Below are 15,415 nucleotides of genomic sequence, written 5' to 3'. Positions count from 1 at the left end.
AATAACCAACCCCTAGGGGGTGCATGCGTGTATAGTACATAAAGAAAATGACACACTCTGATTAACACTATTTGCCTGATATAGCCAAAGAAGTGACATTCCTATAACAGTCCAATCTATGGAATTCCTAGTTTAAATATAAGACAGGACTCCTTCAAGTATAAGAAAATAAGCTAACAGGGAAAATAAATTAATAAGAAAATGCTAAAAAGAAGGCAGCTTAGCGTTAAGAGACCACGTAAGGCAGCTTACACACTAAGGTGGACAACACATATTAGACCTGGCACACCCCACTTCCTCCTAAAAGCTGGCTCGGGACGTGGATACTTTCATAAGAACTTCTGATTTTATAACAGAAGTCAATGGTTTCAAAGTTGTTTTCAAAAATTCATCTTTAAAGAATGTCTCATCAAGTGTTATGCTCTAAAAAAAAAAATCCAAATATCTCAGGTTGAAATTAGAAAATATAGTAAGACTTAAAAGTATCTCCTACACTGAAAATATTAGTAAATGATGCATAGCATTCCAAATAACGCAGTGACAAGCACTTCCTAATACAAGGCAATTTTCCTGACCTGAAAAATTTCTGAAATATTTCAATGCATATTTAATAAGGAAGCTAACAAAAATAATAAAATCACATAGAACTCACAGAAAAACCCTAAATATTTTGGTGCACCTCTTTCCCTTATATTATTCCTTTTTTTCTTATTTTGCTGAGTGTCCAAAAGAGTCACATAATTCTGAATCTTGTGTTCGTTTATCCTGTCCCGCTTTATGTCATTAAAATGTATCCCCATTAACATCTGGATTACATGAGGCTAGTGTGTATCAAAACTTAATCATTTAACCTAAAAGTGTGCTGGAAAACAGCTATTTATATGTAAATCTTTGCTTATGGGAGGCATTTTATGGGTGGGAGATAGACGGGACTTTGGAAACATATAGCCTAACTCCTCCAACGTTTCCTTTCAGAAATCAGGAAACTATGGAACAAAGAACTTAAATTACTTGCTCCAAGTCAATCAGGTAGTTAGCAGCAGAAGCAGGACTAGAACATCATGTTTTCTGACCTGAACAGAAATGAGGACCTTGTTCTCAGGAGACAAAATGAGAGAATCTTGAGTTAATTCAAAACTGAGCACATTTAAGTACACATAACCACCCTCCCAACTCCATCCCTACACCCGCTCTCCACCAAAATAGACAGATTTAAACGGTACGATGAAACTACTACCTCAATGATCCGGCTGTCAATCCTGTTATAGGGATGCCAAAGGCCACGGTCATCACGCCACTGCCAAATCGCACCGTCTGTGTTCTGCGCATTTCCCTTCTTCAGCATGGTATCAACTGCAAAAATGCCTTCTTTTGGTAAACATGGCATAAGTTCGCTGAAAACAAAGGTGCAATTATTTCATTAAGTAGCTTCCTGAACTATTAGTAAGTGACAGATCTCTAAAGTAAAATACCCGCCTGTACGCCACCGTTATTATTAGCCCAATCTTTACCAAATCAGAGATGTCAGTTCATACAGTTCTTGAGGACTTCGTGGAACAAGATCAATCTGTTCCTGACAACTTCCATTAGAGGCACCACACAGGAGAAAGTGAAGTGTTTCTGCAATGTCTGTAAAACCAACAATGGAAACCAAAAACCATGAAACTAGTCATATTACCTACTTTCTTATAGTCAAATATATGTGAATGAAAAGTAAAAAATCTTATTTTCTTATAAAGCAATATACTACAGAAATTAACAACCCAAATGAGCTATTAAAAAAAAAAAAACCTAAAAAGAAATTTATGAAAACTTTAACCATTTTTTTCTAAAGACTTCATTCAGTCTGAGTCCCAGGGGGACATTTAAACGCAAATCCACCCCAGAGACCTCAGGAATTTTTTTTTGTTTTCGGTTTTATTTGCATTTGAGGTACACAATGCTTTGTATAGTAGTGCATTCAATGTACATTTTAATCCCTGTTTCAACTATATTTATTTGTCTTCAATCCAAATATACTGAAAATGGATGTGTTGCCAACATAATAAAACAAAGAAATCATAAGTATCTGAACATTACCATACTGTGATCAGGAAATAATGCCTTAAAGACAAGCAAACCAACTTAGTACAAAGATCATTAATATATCCTCTACTCTACATTTCTAATCCCAGGAGACACTAGTTTACAGAGGGATTTACATGGAAACCAGTCTGAAGCAAGAATATTGTGACATGAAGAAACTCCCATTATCCACAAGTTTAGTCACTCAAAGTACAAACAGAGCTGGGATTTTGTGGTGGCCATGTTTCTGCAAATACCATACGTAGGCAAAATATAAACATTTCATTGAAATGTTTTGACAGTAATCAATAAATTGTATTATCAAGGAGAATATTCACTGTTGATCTGGGAAGAAGTATGGATAATTAAATTGCTGCCCCACATAAATTTCACTGAGAGTGATTTAAAATGTTTTAAATTTCTTGAAAAAGTGCCGTTTTGCCAACTTTCCTGAGAAATGCGAATACGTGGCAATGTTACATTATAAGAACTTTCAGATTTTTTTTAAAGAGATCAGAGGGTGACAACGTGTTCTCTTTGTTACTGCTGAACAAAGAAAATATAAGTCTAGTGGCCTCCAAGTGATAAATGTATGGCAACTTTCATGGACTATGCATGAGGTGAAAAGTCATCAAATGAAAAAAAAAAATTCAAAATGGTAAAGCAAAAAAAAAAAGAAAGAAAAAGAAAAAGAAAAAGAAAAAGAAAAAGAAAAAAAAAAAAGACAGTGAACAATTTCCCAAACTGTTTTAGGGAAATGCTGTGCCACACAATAACAAGAAATAATCTGGGGGTCCCTGGGTGGCGCAGCGGTTTAGCGCCTGCCTTTGGCCCAGGGCGTGATCCTGGAGACCCGGGATCGAATCCCACGTTGGGCTCCCGGTGCATGGAGCTTGCTTCTCCCTCTGCCTGTGTCTCTGCCTCTCTCTCTCTCTCTGTGACTATCATAAATAAATAAAAATTTAAAAAAAAAGAAAGAAAGAAATAATCTGTACTCAAATATCAGGGAATAGTGGGTTTGGCAAAATTCAAAGGGCTCCTAGGGACTTAATATAAGCAACATGAAATGTGACTACTCAAGACAAAGTTAAACCTTTCTCCAACTTCTCATGACACATGACACAACCTGTGCAATTTTCTCTGCAATACCAAGTCTGGGAATGATTCAGTGCTTTAAGAGGAATCTTTTCAATAAAACATCTCAACAGCATTACTTTCCTTCAAAATTCAGGGAAAATATGCTAATTTACAAGAAATGTGACTAGATATACAATAAAGGATATGATATTATATGAAATACTTTATCTGAGGCAGTGATACCAGAGGATTTTTTTTTTTGGTCAATGAATACTATCACTGATGCCCCCATGGTGATATCCTCAGAGATTAGAATTATAAATGTGAATTTAACCCATAATTATATGCATTCAATACAAATGTGATCCATACTCCACTAGCAATAATCCTTACAGGGGTTTTCCAAAGCTGTCTTCTGACGTTAACTTGCAAAACCTAAGGTATACAAGAGAAATGCAACTGCAATATAGCAGTGCAATAAAACCGTATTGATGGATAAGGCTGAGATGGGCTGAGAAAATACTAACGCAGCAAAGAGAGAGATTCTTCTGTGCAGAAATTCCTTCTCTGAGGAATAAGTTCCAAATTTCTGAGGAAGGAAAGCACTGTGGGATCAGATCAACTGCTGGAAAAACTCTAAAAGGGGCAGAAAGGACTACCTAGAAGCAGAGACAGGCAACTACTGGTAACATAAAACTCAGAATTCTCTTAGTGAAGCATCACTACGTAATTGCTGTTATACAGAAGGCAATAATCTTGCATTTTTAGCCCTGGAACCACCAAGAATAAAATTTTAATATACTCCATAGTTTATGAATTGTACATAGGAAGCACTACTATGGTGTCACAATATTATACACGAACAGTTTTCTGCCTTTACTACCCAGTGTCTATGCTATTAGTAAGCTCCTCTACTTGCTTATGTTGAATCTATTAATAAATATTTTTAAATACTCGCTTATCTTGCCTGCAGTAGGATAATAAGGTAGCACTTACTTTGCTTCATAAGTTGAACAGCTAAAGTTGGACAGTTGGAACACATCAGAGAAAACATGCGAACCACCATTATAAACATCCCAGAACTTAAAATGGGTGGAGTCACTACCAAGAGTTGTTGAACATTCGTAAGCAGATCTTTGGAGGCAACCTGCTGGAGTAAATTCTTCGAAAACAGAAGAAAAAAGATACTATTACATTGTGATTCAACAACTGAACAATCTCATAATATACAAAATATTAAATGCTTACCTCCTCATGTTGGAAGTTGTCCACTAGACGTGCAAAACAAAGGCAAGTGCTTTCAACTGACTTTTTGTCCTGTTTTTTAATAGAAGAAATAAAGTTTATTAATATAAAATTTAACACTGTCTTACATCACTACCTTATTTTCTTACTAAACCCAAACTGCTCAAGGCTGGCTCAATTAGATGTGAGCCTTGAAAACTCAATGACATTAAGCAAGGTACAATGAGAAAGATGAATTCAAAGAAAAGAGAATCATACAGAGAGAACCTCTCTCCTCTTTCAAGACTCCAATAAATAAGAACAAATATACAGAAAAGGAACAACTTTTATGCTTCTGTAATTTCAATACCTAACCACAAATTATAATAAACATAAACATCACTCTTAAAAAGCATTCCCCGTAGAAATGTTTAAAACAGGCATACCCAAAAAAGTTGGAAATAGTTCAGTATACGTGTGTGAACCAGAGGTTTACTGATTATGTGAGAAACTAGGTGTCTATTTGCTATATTCACTATACAAACAATTTAGAAATACTATTACAGTGGCCTTGTCAAGAAAAAATATGAAATACTCTTATAAGAATGGAAAGAACAATTTAACGGCTTAACAAATGTTTTGATAGTGTTCTTTTTTTCCTAATTGATAAATGAGTTTCAGATATAAAAGCCAGACTGGCTTGATAAAAATTTGAATAATTCTGGTATCATAAAACTTATATACCTTCAGTATCAGCACTTAAGTCTAGAAAGAGTGCTACAAATAACATGCCCACCTATTTAACTTCTGATTCTGATTTTTTTCCCCAAAATAAGATACTGAAATCACAGCTAACTAAAGAATGTATTTCTAGCCCCAATAAGCACAGGTTATCTCAGCTTACTAATTTTTTTAAAATTTTATTTACTTAGTTGAGAGACAGAGAGAGAGAGAGAGAGAGAGAGAGAGAGAGAGAGAGAGAAAGAAAGAAAGAAAGAAAGAAAGAAAGAAAGAAAGAAAAAAGGAAAAGGAAAAGGAAAGAAAAAGAAAAGAAAAGAAGAAAGAAAAGAAAAGAAAAGAAAAGAAAAGAAAAGAAAAGAAAAGAAAAGAAAAGAAAAGAAAAGAAAAGATGGAGGGTTGGGGAGCAGAGGGAAAGGGAGAAGCAGAGTCTCTGCTGAGCAAGGAGCCCGATGCAGGACCCCAAGACCTGAACCAAAGGCAGGTGTTTAACCCACTATGCCACCCTGGGGACCCTCAGTTTACCAATTTTTTAATATTCGATAAACAAACAATGAATGGCAAGACTTATATCTTGATCATCTTAGAAGCCAAACATTTTAGAGTGACTCAGTCTTTCTCTCTCTTATGTAAATTCCCTACTTAACATATCCTGTACCAAATTTTCCAAAGATTTTAAACACACTTTGAAGACGGTTAAAGTCTGATTTCTAGAGGTGCCTGGGTGGCTCAATTGGTTAAGCACCCAACTCTTGATCTAAGCTCAGGTCATGATCTCAGAGTCAGGAGATAAGGCACTGTGTCAGGGCTCCTGCTCACCATGGAGTCTGCTTGAGATTCTCTCTCGGCCTCTGCCCCTTCCACTGCTCACGCTCAAGCTCTCTTTCTCTCAAAATAAGTAAAATTGTTAAGAGTCTGATTTCTAAAAATCTTTTTAGCGATAATATTTTAAAACATAAAAGAAAATTCAACTTCTCTACTACAATGAGGCTTAAACTCATTGTCCTCCACACCAGCACCTGGGAGCCCTGCTTCTTATTCTTTGAAATCACCAAGTCTGCCAATTCTATCTCCTAAATAACTGCTCCTGCTTTTCACCCTCAGCCAGCCACATTCTTCATAGTATCATCTCACCTTGGATCTTGACCCATATCTTCCTAGTTTTTCCTGCAGAACCCAATGCCCTTTAGGAGAGATGATCTCTCCGAAAGAAAACTGTGATCGTATCACATAGTAAACACTCAATGTTTGCAGAAATAGCAAACTCGACCCCTTAAAGTCAAAATACATGAAGATATCAAACATATGAAATGCTTTCACTGGGTAAATCCATCAAAGTATATAAAATAACCTAATATGATATATGACTAGAAAAGACAGAGGAAAAAAACATGGATCAGAGTATTTCCAATTTATATATCCATTTGGAAGATTTAAAGCCCTAGATGAAACTGGAATTTTAGAAACCACAGTAAAAATGTTTGATGGCATATTTAATAGGTTCATGTTTTACCTGATGAGTTAGCCTTTGGGTAAGCAACGGGAGGGAATCTGCCACAAAATGAAATTCATCTGGCGTGATACTCTGGCAGCAATTGGCTGCAATTGCTAGTGCATTTCTTTGGGCATTTATGCTGAAGAATTCTAGATACAGCAAGCAGTCTGCCAAACCACCCTAAAATATAGGAAACTGTTAAAGTGAAGAAATACCCTCTAACAGCAATTAAAAAAAAAAAAAAAAGTACTACAAAATCTAGCACATCACTTTGGAAACACCATGTATACCTTACAAAGATTGCAATCTAGGAGCCAGCACAAATGTGGATCTAAAATCCAACTTGAAATGAAATATAGCCCTTAGGTAGCCACACTTACCGCCTGTAGAATGGCTTTACTGTGTCTGCGTGATAACATCTCCAAGGCAGTCAGGGCCTGCTCTGCGACATCAATACACTGAATAACTTGCAGCTGGGAATATAAAAATAGGTAACTTAAGGCCATCATTCAAGTGCTTTTCCAGGCGCTTATCTTCTACATGAATAAACACAGTATTTTCTCTAATTTCCATCCATCTATACATTGCCTCGAACATGAAACCCACCATTGGAAACTAGTGATTTATGAGCTTAAGCTGTAATGGTCAATATAGTTTCGTTCCAACTACTTTGCTCTGTTTTAAGACACAGAAAATAGGTGTTATATAGAGAATGAACTAAATCCAATTAGGTAACTTTCAATCTTTATAATAAATGGGTTGTTTTATATAACAAATTTTTAAATTCACGTTTTATACTTTATACTATATTCCAAAGTTATTGGATAATGAAGTTTTATTATGCATTTAAGAAAAATGGCCCTTAAAAACACACCAAAAATCACGACCTACTATAGACATGAAAAAATTTCCTTTCTCCACTGACTCATGTTATGACCTGAAGCAAAGTACTTTGTCTCAGCCTTCTCAGCTGTAAAATGGGTATAAACTGCTATCAACCTCACTGGGATACTTTCTAGAAATGAAATTATTTTAATCAAGTGCTTAAAGTTCTTCTCTGATTTTATATTCATGTAGTTAAATGTTGTTAAAAATTATAAAACTGAAATGATTCTAAAAAACGCTTACCTAGCATCAACTTTAAACTACTGGTCTTCTAAACACAAAATTATTTTTCTGGAATCTTGGCTTAAAAAACATACTTTGACTAGATAACAGATCTTTAAAAGTCTTTTAAGTTGGCCTTACAATTCAATGTACTACTTTAGATTTCAGAAGTCAAAGAGTCCTCAACTTGATTCCCCTATGCCCATTTTTCAAACAAGCCGAGCAAAAGCAGAATTACCTTTTCTAAAAAGACAGGAATTGCATCTACTACAACAGCAGATGACCGAGGAAGTGCTTCCATCATGTATGTTAAGGCTCGACAAGCATGGTTCATCTAAAAAACAAGATAGCACTTTTACTCAGTAAGAACCCACTTTAAATTTGGGGCATTTAAAAAAAATACATGATATACTTACAATATCGAAATTATGCTCCATCTGCAGTAACGTTATCTGTTTAAATAGGAAAAAAAAAAGAGATGATAATGAACTATTAGAAGTGATCTCCATTCTAAGCAAAAAGTCCTGGAGGAATGGTTTCTTCCTCTACATCAAATGAAATGGCAAGTATTAATCAGAACCTTACTCATGTGAAAATAAAATCAAGATAAAACCTAGCATACATACACAAGAAATGATAATATTAAGTATGGCATGATGCACAGACTATAGCTCTGACTTGGGAACTTTGCTAGATAATCATCACCTCTCATCATCCAGGTCAGAAAATGAGCCTTCCTGTTGCTTATACCCAATTGTTCTGGTACTTCCAAGCCCCCTATCACATGCCTGTTAACAGGCATTGATAAATACTTCGTACCTAAAACAAACAGACCAGCCATACATTGGCATTTGTTAACAACTGTCAGTACAGATTCAAGTACCATTGTTTCAACTCCTGTGAATAAGCTTCTATACAATGAGCTAAACACCATTTAACTCAGCTATAAAGGTCTAAAGCACAATACTGATCACTTCAGAAACTAATTATGCACTAATTGAAACCCAAATTAATATTATTCTACAAATGCATGAGTGAGTCTAAATATCTGATTTATTTTAGTTTCTCTTGTGGACAAGACCTTAAGCAGATTTCAGCCACGTTTTTCAAAGGCAGGAATGCAAAACTGCTACAGGTATATATGTACTCCACTCTCCTGAAGCAGCCAAAGCTACTCAAGAAATTTCCTATTTGGAGAAGCAATCATTCACTGTCTTCTAGTTCAATGGAAAATTTTAAATGCACTGAATTTAAGCTATAATGTACCCTTCAAATAAATGTATCTAATAACAAAAAGCATACATTCAAATATTCATTTGAATTATTCATTCATTACTCATTTAATGGGAGTGCCTTCAGGCTCTTAATTATGCTGGGTAAAGTATATCTACATACTAGAGGTCCTGATCATTTTTTGTTGTTGTTAACACATACCCACACGCGCGCACATGCTCTGTCATTTGAGGTTCAATGGAACTCAAATCACCTACAACCTATCATTTGAAATACCTACTGTAGACTGAAAGGGGTCATGTTAACAGGAAAAGTAAAAAGTTCTCCAATTCTTAAGACGAAATGAACCTTCTAAGACCATGTTTGGGAAGAACTGCTATAATAAGATTCCTTATTGAGGAGCCTCAGTGCCCAACAAAAGATGAGTGGATAAAGAAGATGTGGTTTATGTATACAATGGAATATTACTCAGCCATTAGAAATGACAAATACCCACCATTTGCTTCAACGTGGATGGAACTGGAGGGTATTATGCTGAGTGAAATAAGCCAATCGGAGAAGGACAAACATTATATGGTCTCATTCATTTGGGGAATATAAATAATAATGAAAGGGAATAGAAGGGAAGGGAGAAGAAATGTGTGGGAAATATCAGAAAGGGAGACAGAACATAAAGACTCCTAACTCTGGGAAACGAACTAGGGGTGGTGGAAGGGGAGGAGGGCAGGGGGTGGGGGAAAATGGGTGACGGGCACTGAGGGGGGCACTTGACGGGATGCGCACTGGGTGTTATTCTGTATGTTGGCAAATTGAACACCAATAAAAAATAAATGTATTATTTAAAAAAAAAAAAGATTCCTTATCAACAAAAAAGACTATGCTCACCCAAGTGAATGCTGATGGATGGGTATATAGTCATAATATTCAATTCTAATAAAAGATAAATCTGGCCAATACATTAACAACAGTCAGTATTAATGCCAGGAGCTGCCTTATGCAGGTCTATTAAGTACTTAAATCTAATCAACAGCCAGCAAATTAAACAAATTAGATTATGTGTAAACATTTGTGCTTAGATTTAATAGCATCTTTACTCAACTAATAAAAACTGCATTTTAGATAGTACAAACCAAGTTCTTTGTTATTTTTTAATAAACAATAACACAAGAACAACAACACTAGATGGTTTAATTCACAATACAAAACCAGTTACGTGGGTAAGGAGTAGGGTGTGAATATGAACATAGGCAAAATGTAAAAATACAACAACAAATACCACTTTCATGAAACGTTTGGAAAGCAACATGCCAGTTCTTATTAGAGTGGAACTGGTAATATTTCTGGCATGGCAAAAAGTGAAAAATCTGACACATCCTTTCTCATCCCCAGCCACAAGTGAGCCATCCAGTAGGAACAGACAAAATAAAGACTGTGCCACCTTGTGTCTCAACGAGCTTTGGTCAACTGTCTCCACAATTTGATAATGGGATCAAATAAAACAATATGGTATATCAAACATATTTTTTTCAACTTTATTTAATACAAAGACTTAATGTGATATTTGTTTTAAATTTCCAAGGTAAAATATGTTGTGAGTATATTCATGATGTTTATTCTAATCTTTCCTTGGAATTTCACTCAGACTTAAATCTTAATTTTCAATTATAGCCAATTTCTTGAACTAAGAAAACTACCAAGCTGCTATTTGAGACTTATTGTGCTCAGGGGCCTACATTTAAGAGTGGCAATTACTCCTCCCGTTGTTTTCCCATTAAAAAGCTTAAGCAAGCAATCAAGATGTTAATAAATTCTAAACATCAACTCACAACTGTTTTGAAAAATCACTAAAAGGGTCTTTTGTTGTTGTTTCTTTATTTTTGCTTAACATAAAACCTAAGCTGGAAGGATTCACGTGGTATTCTGGCTTGAATGCTCTGCCACTGCACACAATTACCAAACACAAAACCTTTGTAGCCCACAAAGCCAATCTACAAGTGAGAGCTGCTTATTATAGCCCATTTATCACCAGTTTAAAAGAGAAGGCATGTAAATTTTGGCATAGTAAGTCTAGGTATTACCTGATGGGGCAAAACTTTTAAGTTTAAAACACATCACTTTAAATATCAAGAGGTAGTAGTTAAGAAAGTTTATGAATTCATTATTAGCAATCATTGACAAGACTGAATTCATTATTAGCAAGATTGACAAGCATGAAGTAAAAGCACAAAGCCACGTTCTACTTATCTCAGTTTTAACCGTATAAATAGTAATCATGCTTTCAGCAACATTCAGAGAACTGAGGTAAAATGAGGCGGAAACTCTCTTACCAAAGCTGGAACGACACTCTTGACCGGAAACCCTCCCAGCGTCTCCTCATTTCCCATAACCAATAACTGACACATTTCAATAACTGCCTGGAGTTGCTGGCTTTCATCACTTGCTTGTAGTCCTTGCAGAAGCTGCTGGGCCTTAGAGCCTTTGGGGGTGGGGGAGGCAGAGAAAGAAACGTTACTTTTAAACACTTAAGGAAATTATTACTGGGTTTAAGGTGTGACTCTACATTCTAGCTGGCTGCTTATGTTTCAATCTCAGTGAAAGGCTAGGTCTATACCAGGGTTAAGACAGGCTGCTGATAATTCAAAACCAAATAAAATTGGTTGGATTTATCTTCCCTTAAAGGATCTCACAGTATATACAGATTTTTGTCTTTTTTCTTTTAAAATGAGACAAGCTGATTGGCTCATATAAGCTAAAAGAAAAAAAATCCATAAGACTAATAGGAATTATTACCTTTGACAGAGTTACTTTTATTATTTTGACTGAGCAAAACTTTGCTGCAGTAATATAACCTGTTCAACAGTGAGGCCCAGTCTTCAAAGGAAATCCACATACCCTTGAAGACCTGCTCAGAATAAATGGAATCCTAACAGTGGAAGGGCAAGAAAAATGAAAACCAATACAGCAATGCACCTAACAAAAAAGAAAGGAGAAGATGAAGTATTTCTAAAAACAGCAAAAGACTGGCCTTTTCACAATCTCTCATTCCCTATGCAGATGCTGCTCTCAGAATATGAGACAGCACTTCCACTTTTTTAAGGCTCAAATTTGTTGCCTGAACAACTAAAAAACATTAAGATTCAACTCCAACAGGGAAGACTGCTGTCAGTGATCTGGATAAAACACTCCAAATTAAGGCCATAAACGTGTTTCAAATTTTCATGAACACCTTCCTACTTGAAGCCATGATCAACTCAATGCTTACCAAATTACAGCTGATGCTACTTTCAAGTCCTTTCTCTTCCTACACCTCTTTAGGCTGTGTATGGGATTTTTCCACTCCCATGTCCTTAACTACTGAAACACCTTAGAAATGCCACACATTTAGGAACTGCCAATGAATGGGGAATTCATATGAAAACCAAAGGTTTTTTTTGTTTGTTTGTTTTCAATTAAGTAAGAGTCCTCTTCCTGGATGGCACAGCTTTCCAAAGAGACACATAGTGATTCTTACAAGATTTATTTTTTTCTGTTATTTAAGACTGTGGCTAATGAATTGCCTGACTACTATCACCTACCTACCTTTATCATAACCAAGAGTCAATCCAAAAATATATTTCAAGAAAATCAAGTTCAGATGGCTACCATCTTTAAAATTTTTCAAACTAATAGCAGTTCCACTTAAAGCAGGCTTATCATTCTTGTGTTGAAATGTGAAAGGCAAAAAGAAAGGGAAAGTAAACTGAACACAAACAATCCTCAGTTGCTTCTATATTTGCTTTTAAAGAATGAAATAGTTCATATATTCTATTAGCACAACCACCTAAGAAAGGAAAAACTGACAAATGCAACTGGATATTTATAAACACTGAGGCTGGCAATTTTAGGACACAGATCATGTCAGCATGATCAAAATCATCATCAATACCACTGAACCTTTGAGATGTTCCTAAAGAGATCTTAAACCAAACTGAAAATGACAATAAAAAGCTAAAGCTAAAGTCGTAATTTACACTCTGATTACTTTTGGTTCTAAAACTACTTTGTACTCTTAAAGACTACTAAGGAGCCCCAAAGCACCTTTGCCTATAGGGTTTCTATTTACTTGTATTTATAAATGTGTCTGGGACTAAGAGAAAAACTTTAAATACTCGATTAATTCACCACATATTAATATAAATAAAATTTTTGTGAAAAATCACTATTTTTTAAAACAAAAAATTTCTGGGATGCCTAGGTGGTTCATTTGATTAAGCATGTGCCTTTGGCTCAGGTCATGACCCCAAGGTCCTGAGACCTAGCCCCACAGAGGGCTCTTTGCTCAGGAGGGAACCAGCTTCTACCCGATTGTGCACTCTCAATCTCACTCTGACAAATAACCTTAAAAAAAAAAAAAAAAAAAAAAAAAAAAAACCCTCAGAGATGAAAAGCGCTGTAATTTTATTGTTGCAAGTCGTTTAAATGTCAGGCTTTATTAAAGAAAAACAGCAGTATGACCACCTCTGGATCTACTCCCAATCTACAGCAACATTATTTGAGATGAAGAAGTTGGAAAACACTGACCCCGCTTTTTCACAAGGACTATTAAAAAGACATACTTACTGGTAAAGACAATAAAGTTAGTAACTTTATCAAGGGCATCCTTATGTAAAAATGAAATTATTTTTACTAGGAGCATTTATTTAGCACTGAAGAATACAATGACTACTACTACAGTTTGGAACCACTGCTTTGACTCTTTCAAAAAAGTAACAACAGTTTTACCCACCACAGCTTTTGCAGCATCAACAAAGTTCAAACATCAACAATGTAGAAAATGAAAAACCTTAGCATTTACCACTATAGTTTTGACCAATGGATTCAAAGTTAGGGTTTCAGGAACCCCAGAGAAGTCACAGACCACACTTTGAGAACCACTATCACAGATCAAGGGTTGATAGGCAAACATTTTCTATAAAGAACGACAGAGTAAATATTTTGGGCTTTGCAAGCCATAGGGTCTCTGTTGTGACTATTTAAACCTACTACAAAAGCAGAAGACAGTAAATACATAAACAGGCATGGCTGTATTCCAATAAAACTTTATTTGTAAACACTACAATTTGATTTCATTTAACTTTCACATCTCAAAATTTTTTTTCAGCCTTTTAAGAAATATAAAAATCATTTTTAGTTCACAAGCTCTATAAAATGAACCAGGAGACTAATTTGGCCCTTGGGCAGGAGTTTGCCAACTGCTGATATGAATAGGAGAGAGAGAAACCACAGCACTTTAGGGAGTCATAGGAAGCGGATTTTTCTGATTGAATTGGTCCCACCAGACATTGGCCCAGTTCTGGAGCTGTGAAGAGGGCTGGCACTGAATCATAAGTTTTGATAAAACAGAACAAAACCTTACACAGTTTTGTGGTACTCAGAAGACAAAGTCCCTACAGAGGGAGGAGGCCCGCCTCAAACACACACAGCAAGTGGGTTCTAACCCAAGACATCTGTGACATTTTCAAACTGCATAATGAATACAGTCCAAGTAGACAGAGACTTGCAAGGTCCTCAATCAAAACCCTAGGAGGATCACAACATACAAACAGGGATGAGCCAGAGGTCAAATGAGTCACACAAAACTTCCAATTCTGATCAAAACAAGCTAAGCCCTAACTAGAACAAACTGATCGCTTCTAACCCTTTATGTTTCAATACAAAAAAAGGGGAAACAATTTTACAGTAGAAAATATTATTTAGGGTCTCTTCAAGTTCTTTTATACAAAATGTCTATGACACAACAACTACCAGATATATGAAAAATGTGACTAATGTAAGAAAGGGGCGCCTAGGTGGCTCAGTTGCTTAAGTGTCTGTCTCTTGCTATCAGCTCAGGTTATGATCTCAGCATTATGCGATCAAGCCCCTTGCCCTGTTCCACACTCAGGAGTCGGCTTGAGGATTTCTCTCCCTCTCCCTCTGCCCCTACCCCCATCTGCATGCATGCTGTCTCTAAAATAAACCATCTAAGGAAAAAAGAGACAGAGAGAGAAATAGAAGCAGACCAACACCATTAGAATTAGAAAACTATTTTATAACCATGATTAATACACTACAAATATAACCAAAGATGGACAAAATGGGTAAGTATGTAAAAAATTTCATCAGAAAACTGGAATCCAAAAGACAAATTAAGTAACTCTCCAGAACTAGAAAAATGTATCTGAAATTAAAACCTCATTGGTGGATTTACCAAGAGACTGAAGATGACAGCAGAAAAAAGAATAAAAGCTGAAAAACTGACCAGTTAAAGTTCTCAAAATAGACCCCCCCCCCAAAAAAAAACCAGCCAGAGAAATAATCTGGATGAAGCCCAAAGTTTGAACATGTATGACCTTGATACTCCCAGAGGGAAAGGAAGAATATTTGAAGAGCTAAGGAGAAAAGATAACACTTCATGAGATAATGGCCAAGAATTTCCCAAAACTGATTGAAGGTATC

The 15,415-nt window shown here is 35.8% G+C and overlaps 1 protein-coding gene across 50 annotated transcripts in view; it reads right to left on the bottom strand.

The window, feature by feature from the left end:
• TRIP12 (thyroid hormone receptor interactor 12) overlaps positions 1-15,415 on the bottom strand; it is a 145,442-nt gene that overhangs the window by 38,260 nt on the left and 91,767 nt on the right. For 30 of the 50 annotated variants that reach the window (XM_072719266.1, XM_072719270.1, XM_072719275.1 and 27 more), the window contains 9 exons: positions 11,266-11,414; positions 8,122-8,157; positions 7,944-8,039; positions 6,979-7,071; positions 6,617-6,778; positions 4,390-4,458; positions 4,138-4,303; positions 1,512-1,629; positions 1,238-1,394 (listed from right to left, as the gene is read on the bottom strand). In XM_072719266.1, the coding sequence (XP_072575367.1) occupies positions 1,238-1,394; positions 1,512-1,629; positions 4,138-4,303; positions 4,390-4,458; positions 6,617-6,778; positions 6,979-7,071; positions 7,944-8,039; positions 8,122-8,157; positions 11,266-11,414 (1,046 nt within the window). Of the gene's footprint in view, positions 1-1,234; positions 1,395-1,511; positions 1,630-4,137; positions 4,304-4,389; positions 4,459-6,616; positions 6,779-6,978; positions 7,072-7,943; positions 8,040-8,121; positions 8,158-11,265; positions 11,415-15,415 lie in introns of all 50 variants that reach the window. The other 20 variants (XM_072719263.1, XM_072719268.1, XM_072719273.1 and 17 more) reach the window with 1 other exon arrangement.

The sequence above is a fragment of the Vulpes vulpes genome, chromosome 9, assembly GCF_048418805.1.
Source record: "Vulpes vulpes isolate BD-2025 chromosome 9, VulVul3, whole genome shotgun sequence".
In the NCBI taxonomy this organism is placed as follows: domain Eukaryota; kingdom Metazoa; phylum Chordata; class Mammalia; order Carnivora; family Canidae; genus Vulpes; species Vulpes vulpes.
This window is presented reverse-complemented; position numbering and strand designations above follow the sequence as displayed.